This window comes from Prunus mume, linkage group LG8, assembly GCF_029339155.1.
Source record: "Prunus mume cultivar Tortuosa linkage group LG8, ASM2933915v1, whole genome shotgun sequence".
NCBI classification, from domain to species: domain Eukaryota; kingdom Viridiplantae; phylum Streptophyta; class Magnoliopsida; order Rosales; family Rosaceae; genus Prunus; species Prunus mume.
In genome coordinates, this window is record NC_142705.1 from 20,135,119 (window position 1) to 20,145,779 (window position 10,661).

At 38.8% G+C, this 10,661-nt stretch overlaps 2 protein-coding genes across 7 annotated transcripts; one reads left to right on the forward strand and one right to left on the reverse strand.

The window, feature by feature from the left end:
• The first annotated feature begins 530 nt into the window (after positions 1-530).
• LOC103339096 (cardiomyopathy-associated protein) lies at positions 531-5,302 on the forward strand. 2 transcript variants are annotated; one of them, XM_089042659.1, is made up of 3 exons: positions 531-778; positions 863-918; positions 1,044-5,302. In XM_089042659.1, exon 3 carries the CDS (start codon positions 1,104-1,106, stop codon positions 4,968-4,970), a length of 3,867 nt encoding a protein of 1,288 aa, XP_088898785.1. In that variant the 5' UTR covers positions 531-778; positions 863-918; positions 1,044-1,103; the 3' UTR covers positions 4,971-5,302. The 2 variants fall into 2 exon arrangements, with proteins under 2 accessions (XP_088898785.1, XP_008240594.2); XM_008242372.2 differs by having other exon boundaries at positions 531-773.
• Positions 5,303-5,953: 651 nt separating this feature from the next.
• LOC103339097 (uncharacterized) lies at positions 5,954-9,414 on the reverse strand. 5 transcript variants are annotated; one of them, XM_089042662.1, is made up of 6 exons: positions 9,148-9,414; positions 8,824-8,997; positions 8,513-8,683; positions 8,040-8,129; positions 6,826-6,940; positions 5,954-6,243 (listed from the first exon to the last, which is right to left on the reverse strand). In XM_089042662.1, exons 1-6 carry the CDS (start codon positions 9,397-9,399, stop codon positions 6,167-6,169), a joined length of 879 nt encoding a protein of 292 aa, XP_088898788.1. In that variant the 5' UTR covers positions 9,400-9,414; the 3' UTR covers positions 5,954-6,166. The 5 variants fall into 5 exon arrangements, with proteins under 5 accessions (XP_088898788.1, XP_008240595.2, XP_008240596.2 ...); XM_008242373.2 differs by having other exon boundaries at positions 6,821-6,940; XM_008242374.3 differs by having other exon boundaries at positions 6,821-6,940; positions 8,510-8,683.
• Positions 9,415-10,661: the final 1,247 nt, after the last annotated feature.

Sequence of the window (10,661 nt, forward strand, 5' to 3'; positions counted from 1 at the left end):
CTATCCCGATCAATTATTATATATAATGTATAATAACTTTTTCACATGACAGTTTATAATTGAGAAAGAATAGTATTGTGTTAATTCCCGCTTCACCTAAGTTTTTCCAGTATTTAAGACTTTGAACTTGCCAAAACAAGAAGCATAATGAATATTGAATGTCCAATGCCCAAGATTGCAATGATCATCCCCAACCACTTCCCCACGCATTACCATCAACATTCTTTTCTTTAAATAATTCGTTAGGCAGATTATCATATAAATGCATATCTGCCACCACAACTTTCGGTTTCTCTGATAAAGAGATGAACGGTAATGATAATATCACTCATGTCAATGGCGTCAGTGATAATATCACTCATGTCAATGGGCGGCCATGATGTATGTCTACTCCACTATAGTGGGACTGGAAGTACAGAAACATAACTTTTAAAGACAGAAACAGAAAGAAAGAGAACGTAATAAGGAGGGGAATTCTTTCGGGAAAAAAAATATTTTAAAAAACAAAACATTCAGAAGGAAAGAAAAAGAAGTTGGTGTCGTGATTGACCGAGTGGTTTCTTTTTTCTCTTCTTTTTGTGCCGCCCCATTTCCTGTCTGTCAAAAACTGAAGATCAAAATATACCAAAAACACAGACATACATGGATACATACAGCTTTCCTTAGCTGTTTTGCCTTATGTTCCAAACTCCCCAAAAGCAGAAAAGAAAAAGAGAGAAAGCAAAGCTGAAGATTCCCATTGCCTTTTCTTTCTTTCTTTGGTTTTTCATCTGGTCTGGTCAGCCTTTCTCTACCAAGGTACTCTCCATTTTTCTCTTTCCCTACCAAAAATCTCAACTTTCTTTCAATTTCTGGCTTTCAGGTATTGGCTTGATCTGCATCTGATTGCTTTGAAGTTTCATTTGCTTCAACTTTGAGGTGGGTTTTTGCTCTGACTAATTCCTAGTTTTTTTTTTTCACAAGCCTTTTGCTTTTGGTTTTGATCTATAATCTGTTCAGTGCCCATATGAGTATGTTGACTGCTTAATTTTCTATTCATACAGATTGGAACTGAAATTAGTATCTATATTCAATATCCAGCGGAAGTAAAGAAAACAGAGAACATGGGACTAGTGTTAGAAATTGGAGTTCAAATCAGAAAATTTGCCATCATATCAAAGAGAACATGTTACAGATTAGTTGGCAACCATCCATTTCTTGTGGGCATGCTGCTTTTCCTGATATTTCTGTACAGATCATTTCCTTTTGCGTTTTCTCTTTTGGTGTCTACATCCCCTGTTTTAGTCTGCACTGCTGTCCTTCTGGGCACCCTTTTGAGTTTTGGCCAACCCAACATACCCGAGATTGAAAAGGAAGAGAAGCTTACCCACGATATTGCTTCTCTTAAAACTGGGGTTTCAAGGGATGACACTTTTGTTGTGGATAGAGATGGCAGCTTTTCCACAGAGAGATTCTCAGGAAAGACAAGGGATGTTGTCAGTAGTGAGGTTGAGGATCATGATCCACAGAGAGATTCTAAGATCAGTAGTGAGGTTGAGGATCATGATGGTTCCTCTGTTTATGTGCCACTTATCAATGAGAATTTGAAGCACACTCAGAATGAGAAGAGAGTGATTGAGGGTGAGAGAGAATTAGACAGTCTGGAGTTGGATAACCAGAGAAACTCTCATGATGAAAGATTGGGGATTGAAGGAGTTGAATGGGATGTGGAAGCTGTTGAGCAGCAGTATACATTGGTTAAAACAGTGGAAGATGATGTATCTCCCCGTGAGTCGTACAGGGCTGATCACTTGGATTCTTCTCTGGGTGTGGGTGGCAGTGGTGGTGATGATGAGGCTGACGAAGATGTCAATGATGAGGCTTCAGATTCTGAGTCAGATCGGGCGGAGAGTTCCTCACCAGATGCTTCAATGGCTGACATCCTTCCTATTCTTGATGAGCTACACCCGCTTTTAGACTCAGAAGCTCCAGAGCCTGCTCACATGTCCCATGATGAGTCTGAGTCTGATAGGAGCAATGCTGGCAGTGTTGAGTCAGATAAGGAAACTGAAAACCTCGGCGGAGGAATACAAGGGGATGATGGGGTTGATTATAATGACGGTGATGAGGAAGAAGTACAGGGTGGGAAGGAGGATGAAAGCGAATCTGCAATCATCTGGACAGAGGATGACCAAAAGAATCTCATGGATTTGGGGAATTTGGAGCTTGAAAGGAACCAACGCTTGGAGAATCTTATTGCAAGGAGAAGAGCAAGGAAAAGCTTCAAAATAACGGCTGAGAAGAATCTAATAGATTTTGATAGTGCGGATCTTCCCTTTAATATTGCACCAATCTCAACAACAAGACACAACCCATTTGATCTTCCATATAATTCCTTTGATAACTTGGGGTTACCACCCATTCCTGGGTCTGCTCCATCAATTTTGTTGCCAAGACGAAACCCCTTTGATCTTCCTTATGAGTCAAATGAAGAGAAACCTGATCTCAAGGGAGACCATTTTGAACAAGAGTTTATGGCATTTCACTCCAAGGACGCATTCTTCCGTAGGCATGAAAGCTTCAGTTTGGGACCATCCAGCTTAGGTCATGCCAAGCAAGAGAGGCAAGATTTTAAGTGGAGACCTGTTTTTGTACCAGAACGGTTGGCTTCAGAAGGAACAAGCAGTTCCTTATTTCAAAGACAATCAAGTGAAGTTAGTGATTCGAAGTTGAGTTCTCTTCCTGATACCGAATCAGTCAGTTCTGCAGCAGATCTGGATGAAAGGAAGTTCAGTGAGCAATACTTTACTAAAGAAGCAGAAGTGATATCCAACATTTACCATGCTCCTGATCTTGTAGAGCATGAAAGTCATTCCTCAGAAGATGTAGATTCTCTGGATATGGAACAGGCTGGGAAAAGGGATGTTCAACATGATGATCCTGAAATAAAATTGGGGGAGTTGCAAAATCCGGATCCAAGCTTGTCTGGTACAGGGGTGGTAGCCACTCTTGTGGAACATATTTCTAATGAAATTCATTTGAAACCAGAACCGGTTGAAGAGGACAAAACCAGTAGGTCAAGCTCGTCATCATTGTCAGAAGTAGATGAAAATATTTCAGATGTGATGAAAGGTGGATCGACAAGTTTGGAGGCAGAAGGTGATATCATCAAGGAGTTTGTAATTTCATCGCAACCTTCAATTGAGGAGTCAGAAGTCCAATTTATGAGCAGGGCAGTGGATGACAATGAACATAAAGAGCCAGTCTATGACTCAAGTCCCCTACCAACTGAAAAGATCCTTTCCTTTAATTCTATCTCTTCTGATATGCAAGCCGATATATCAGAAATGGTTACACCTCAGGCATCAACTGAAATGTATGTTCCATTTGTAGACCAGGATTCTGAAACACCTGGTGAGAGCACGGAGAAGGGTACTTCAGGCTATGTAGAGATAAATGGTTCCACCTCAAAAGTACATGCATCAGATGAAATTGAAAGAAGCTTGGGAACGTGCAACCAACTCAACTTAGCATGTCCTCACTTAGAGGAAGAGATCTATCTCCCTAAGAATTTAAATGTGAAGACAGCTTCATCAGATTCTAGTTATCAATCTGTTCTTTCCCAAAAAATGCCATCATCTGAACAGGAGAAAGTTCTTTCCTGGTCGGATAAATCCATGGTTGAACCATGTTTTGATGATCATGCAGAAGCACTTGTTGTTAATGAAGAAGTAGATGACGTAAAGGAGATTGATGCAGGGTTGCTGTCAGAACTGGATGCAGTTGGGGACTTCAGTGTCAAAGAAGTTGTTGGTGAGCCACTCCATACTGATGAGCCCGTACAAGAGGAAGCAAATGTTTCGAGCACTGAATTTGGGGATTCAAACCTGTCAGAATCGAACCTGGAGCTACTAGTTCCTGAAGCAAGATCAATTGAAGATATTGACATGGCTTTTAAGCAAATTCAAAAGGGACTCGATGTTGAGGAAGTCATTCTTCCCAGTATTGTTGACAATCAGCTAGCGGTGGAAGCATCCGAAAATACTGTCCAGACCAGTTCAGAGTTTCCAATTGTCGAAGCAAGATCTTTGGAAGATATTGTCACTACTTTAAATCAAGTTTCAGAAAGTAGTGTCAATGTGCTCCCACAGCTGATGGATTCAGAGGATCAGTCAACAGAATTACCGTTGGAATATATTCATACCATCTTGAAGCAAGTGTCAGAAGGTAATAGTGTTGGTGAGCTGCCAAATCCATCACATTCAAATGATGGCTCGGAAGAAGTAGGAACTACTGCAGTGGGTTCTTTAGAGGAGATTGCATCAAGAAATATAGTATCAAGTGTTCAAGGAAATATCACTGCACATGATGCTTTGGAGCAAGTCTCAGAAAGTCATGTTGATGAGCTGCCAAAACCAACATCAAATTCAGAGGGATTAGAAGAAGTTGGAATTAATGCAATGGGTTCTATGGAGGAGATTGTGTCGAGCAATATAGTATCAAGTGTTCTAGAAAACATCAGTACTCAGACTGCTTTGAAGCAAGTCTCAGAAAGTCATGTTGATGAGCTACCAAAACAAACATCAGATTTAAAGGAGGGGTCAGCAGAAGTAGGAACTACTGCAATGGGTTCTACCAACGAGATTGCATCAAGCAATATAGTATCAAGCGAACAAGAAAATTTTACTACTCATACTGCTTTGAAGCAAGTCTCAGAAAGTCATGTTGATGAGTTGCCAAAACCAACAGCAAATTCAAAGGAGGGATTGGAAGAAGTAGGAGATGCAATGGCTTCTTCTACCAAGGAGACTGCATCAATTACTACAGAACCTGGTGTTCAGGAAGCTATAACTACTCCTACTGCTTTGAAGCAAGTCTCAGGAAGTAATGTTGATGAGCTGCTGAAATCATCAAATTCACAGGATGGATTTGAAGAAGTAGGACCAAATGCAACGGACCTACCGATTGAGAATGTAAGACATGAAAACTGAAGAATGTGTTTGGCGGTTTCCGATTTTGGTCTTCCAATTTTCTTCTGCAACAGGCTCTTTCTGTTTTTTCCAGTGTGATTATAATCATGTTATGGTAAGTGGTAGTTTCTTTCGGTGACAATTTGATTGATTGATTGATTTCTTCAAGAATGAGTTTTTGGTTTGATTTCTTGAAGTGTGTAATTTGTTGTTTTGATCCTACGTTATGATAGTTGAGTGAAAGGTTGGCTTTGATCATCAGTATTGTAAATTATATTTTGGATGTAAAAATTGAGGATCTCATACTTGCCAGATATGTATTGGGCTAGTTTCGTCTCGCTATTATTTTTGAACTCCTCCCGTATGTGTGGTAAGAACCTGCTTATCCAGTCTCACCATTAATTTCAAAATTTTCAATTCTTTCTGACCGGAATTTTATTTTATTTTTCTTATTTGGCTATTAAATCCGATCAACCTGTCACTGGCAAACCCAAAAAGTGTAAAGCTTATGCAAAGCGTCTTAAAGTACAGCCTTCATACCACTTAAGTGGTATGCAAGAGTTTGTTGGTCATATTTCACGTTGGGTGCCGACTTATCTGATTTTGCCTACCACTTTTTGGAGTTGGTCGGTTCATTGAAGAATAAAAAATAAGTAGCTTTTAACCGAGAACAATGTGCCTTGCTCAACATAATGTGAATGAATGAATGTTCTTACCACAGATTTTACTTTCTTTTTAAAGAAAAATATTACCAACAAAACGTTACGGTTGAACTTGAATGATTAGAAATACAGTTCTCGGAGCTTGTAGCTCAAGTGGTTTAGAGCAACTACCTATGCACCAAGGTACTGTGTTCAAATCCCCCTTCCCCAATATTGCTTGTATAAAAAATAATAAAAATACAGTTCAAGAAAGGGATGGCTAAGGTTCCCTACCTCCAGATACAAACTTCCCCAGAGGTAAGGATAGACACAAAAAAAAAAAATAACGGTCCATCTTACAAGTGACTATCAAAGACCCAAATTAAATTAAAATCTTTTACATGATTCCAAAACTATCATTTTGCATCCGGCATTTAAATGTGTATTAGAAAATACAATACACGAAATGGAGAGAAAAAGTTCATGTCCTTCAATATCCGAAAAAGATTGGGGGCAAGACATTAATAAAAAGGGTAAAGTGAACAAAAGGACATGACACTTCGTTAGGCAAGTTAGCTATACATTTAAAGATATCATACCAAATGATCCGATTGCTTTTGTTTCTTTTGTGATGGTCCAGAAATAGTCCCAACCTGAAACCAGAGCAGAAGTTCAGATACATCGTTTTGCAAGGACGGAAAAGAAGCATTGCACCTTAAATTCTCACATCAATATTAATCCAGAGGTATTTGCAGCAAATTTCAGTTTACTAAATAAAGAAACTGTTAATTTGTTATTATCTTTTATTTGTTTAGCAGAAAATATCTTCTAGAACAAAAAATATATTCACATTTTAGATGAAAGATGTTTTCTTGGTAATTGCTAATGTTCTATGTTTAAAGAAATTTAATAATTTTTTGTAAATTTTGGAAACTGGAGTTTGCCACCCACCAGTGAAGGTTATTGGCAGCCAGCCAATAAAAGGTGATCACTGATGTTGTTAAATGAGTCTTTTGGTACTTCTCTATTATTTGATGGGTCTTTTAGTATTATAATGAGTATTTTAGTGCTTATAGGAGTGTTTGGAAGTTTTATTTGAAGCCTATAAATATTAAGTGTAACTTATGTCCCAGGCAACACCCGCATCCCTATATCTCTACTCTACAGTTCAGACGAAAAATCAACACAGAGGAGGCAAAATACCAATAAGTTAGAAAGCAGTGTGCCTACCATGCTTGAGAGTTGTTCTTTGATGTAAGTCAATGATCTCAGCATAGCTTCAAGAGTGTCCCTAGTCAGTTGAAACTTCACCTCGATTTCATCTAAAGGAGATTTGGTATAATCTTGCAACTAGAAAAAAAAAAAAAAAAATTACATAATGTGTGTGAAGAAAAATGACCAAACAAATTAATGAGACTGCCATATGAAAGGGACGAGAAACTTCGAACTTTATTAAAGAGGCACACATGCATGAATTCATTGTGAAACTATAACCACCAGAAGCTATATAAATCTCAAGGAAAGTGAAGTGCAAAGGAAAGTCTCTTTAATCCAATTTCATTCTTCTTACACAGCTGGGCAAACAAATCAGATGCGTATCAGCTAGCATAAGAACTCAAGCTTGAATTGAAACCGCTCACTTGTCATAATCAAAACCATTTTAACAGAAATTGTCTTGCAGTTGTTTTGTTTGGGAAGTCTGTTTAAATAAAAAGTTTTAGTATTATTAAAAAAAAAATTAAAACAAATACAAACTAATTTTAGTTGGTCCTGCAAAAATTTCCAATTCCATATGGGGAAAGATTTGGTGTTGGCACTTATATGGGGAGAAGAACTAAGGGAGGTTGGAGAGGTTAAGGCTTAAGAAGCTTAATATATGTTAGTGAGGTGTGTATCAGTTTTGAGTTCATTAAAAGATTAGAAGGTACATCGTAAATTGAAGGTGAAATGGTATTGGTATAGCACTATATTTACATGATATTTTACCGGTTGATATCAAGTAAAAGAAAAATGCTGATAATTCTAGTTAAAATGGGAATGCGTGCATTTTAGGGTTTAGGGTTTTGCTTTTGCAACTGGGATTTTAATGAGTTAAATTATATAGAGAATATAATAAGCTTTACATTGAATGCTATTTTGCTATTTTCCTGAAATCCACGCAGTCTTTTCATTTTCAGTAAAATCTAAAGAGTGGTAGAATTCTGGAAAACTATTTGGCAGCAATATATACTCATACATAGTAACATGTTTCTTGGACAGTTGTACTTGATTATGTTTCATAAGTCCTAATCCCATGAGATTTTGAATGCTTAAATTTTATATGTGCACCTTTATATATATATATATATATATATACACACACACACACACAGTTGACCTCATTCACACTATATTTCAATTGCCTTGTGCGAAACTCTTTTGGAAAGAATTCTTCTCAGAATTTACCTACCTTAAGATTGATGACAGCCACTCTATTAGCCGGCCCTGAGTTACAGTTCTCCATGGTCCAAGTCATTGACTTTAGGCGAGGTAGAATTCCCTGCATATCAAGAGAAGTCAGTAGTGAGACGATAGGGAATTCCTACACCTATAAACATTCCCCAAAAAAACATGATATCCAAGTTTACTACCACTGATGGGAGAAGAAAGAGATATAAGTTGCATGTTCAATCTAAGACCTGAAAAATCAAACTAGTAGACATCTTTTTGTACAACATAAACATTTTTGCCTTGGAATCTATTAAGAAACCACAGAGAAAACTAGAAGCGTCCCACATCCTATAATATCATTACCACATAAGGTTCCAAAAACACCAGCATAGCAGTTATATTAGAAAGAATGCGACTTGCAATAGAAAGCCATGAAGTAAGTATGAAATTAATTATCATACAAGAAACCAATCAAGCAATCAACCTCACCACCTGAAGAATTGGAGGAGACATGGGAGTGAGCCGAGACGCATTGGTCCCAGTAACAATCGGTGTTGATGAAGCTCCAAAATCGCTAAATGAGCATGAGCTACCCAATGTCGTGAAAGATGGCGGCACACTTGTCTTGACCTGATACGAAACACTAGTCCTTGGCAATAAACGCTGGGAAAAAGAAAAAAAAAAGGAAAAAAGGCAGAGTTGAGTATACGAATGACAATGGCAAAGAGAACCCAGAAAACATATGCAAAAAAAGGATCAAAATGCAATTTTAAAAACTCGGGGTCAAAGTAGGTGTGGCTAACCAGCTGTTCTCGGGCTACTTCATCCTTCCATTGAGACTGATACTTGTGGAACAACACCACCAAACTGCTCTGCAAATCGAGCGGTAAATCGGGAGGGAAGAGCTTCAAAAGGTCATCACCAGTGAAGTTTTCATGTACCCATTTTCTGATAAGCGATCGAAGGCATGCCAAAACCTGTTATTTGCCAAGAAAAACAAATGGGTATGTAAATTTGTTAAGCAAAACAAAAGGGTATATAAATTCGTTAAGAAAAAAGAAATGTTATGTAAATTTTTTCTACAGAAATTAAGAGAGAGAGAGAGAGAGAGAGAGAGAAATACGTACGGGATGGAGTTGTGAAAGAGAAGGCAGATTGAGGAGAGATTGGAAGTGGGACTTTTGGTGGGGGGAGTGGAGACCAGTTTTCCTGGTTTTCCAGAGAGTGCAAAGCAATTGGTCAAGTGCTTCCTCTGATTTTAGGGCTGATAGCTTATGCAATTGCAGGTGCGGTGTGTCTTCCATGACCTCCATTCTTTTCTCATTTGTTCTGTTGGGTTCGTGTGGCTGCTGCTCAGAGTAGAAGAAGAGACAGCTCATGGGCCGACGGGAGCCACACGGACCATTGAGGAAAAGCCCAGTCTGACCTGTTGTGGGTCATTGGCCAGCCCGGCCCGTTGTTCAATGGGTTAGGCTTGAGCTAAGGTGTCTAGAGTCTAGTCCAACTCATAAATCCAACCCATTTGAGCCCAAGAAAGTCTAGCCCGACCACCCATAAAAGTCCGGCCCACAAAGCCATATACAATAACACTTAACTTTAAAATTAAAAAAGGGTTAATTTCATTTTACTACTCGAAAGTTTCCCGAAATTATGACTTTACTACACAGTTTTTTTCGTCTAAACTTCGTACCCAAAATTTGATTTTTCTAACACTTTTATCCTCCGTTAATTTAGCTATTAAGTTATCCATTAAATGATGACTTGACAATCCATGGCCCACCGAAACTCAAATATATTGTGTCACTTCAGTTGATAAAGAAATTAAATTATCAATTAACAATTAAAATAATTGAAAATAAAATTAAACTCTCTCTCTTCTCTCTACAACTCACAGGTCACAACCCACTGCTTTCCACCCCACCCCCATTCCAACTGACCATCGCCTCCCCCATCTCTCTCTCTCTCTCTCTCTCCCCCCTCTTTTCCTAAACCAAATCTGCATCCTGCAACTCGATACAAGTAAATCCCAGATGCTAAAACCAACAACACAACTGATTGCGATGCCAGCAATTGCCCCATTAGACAACGAAGACGAAGAAGAACTCAACTGAAACACAAGAAAATTGTTGTTGAGGTCAATGCCAATGTGGTTTCCATATGGGTAGTTGAACTCTGGCTTTTGCCCAGTATCAAACTCGACGGCAAGCAACGGAGCGACGATGGGGATGGTGGCGTTGGTAAAGAAGCCGAAGTATTGGCTGGCGAGGGCGATGGGGGTGAGGTGGAGTTGGAAAGGACAAAGCATAGGCTGAAGCGATCTCGAGGAGGACGGAGAAGACACAGGAGGTGGAGAAGGAGGTGAGGGAGGTGGAATTGGAGGTGTGTTTCATGGTGAGCTTTGTTGGGTAGAAGACGCAGCCATCCCTAATAAAGGAAGGGCTGGTTCAGGTACGGAGGAGAGAGATGGAAAAAGAGAGAGAAGGGGAGAGGTGATGGGTAGTTGGAATTGGGGTGGGTCATGAGTTGCACAAAGAGGAGAGAGAGTTTTCCCCAAAAAAAAATTTTAATTTTTTTCTTGAGTTTTTTCAATTATTTTAATTGTTACTTGATTATTTTATTTTTTATCTTTTATTTTTAAAAT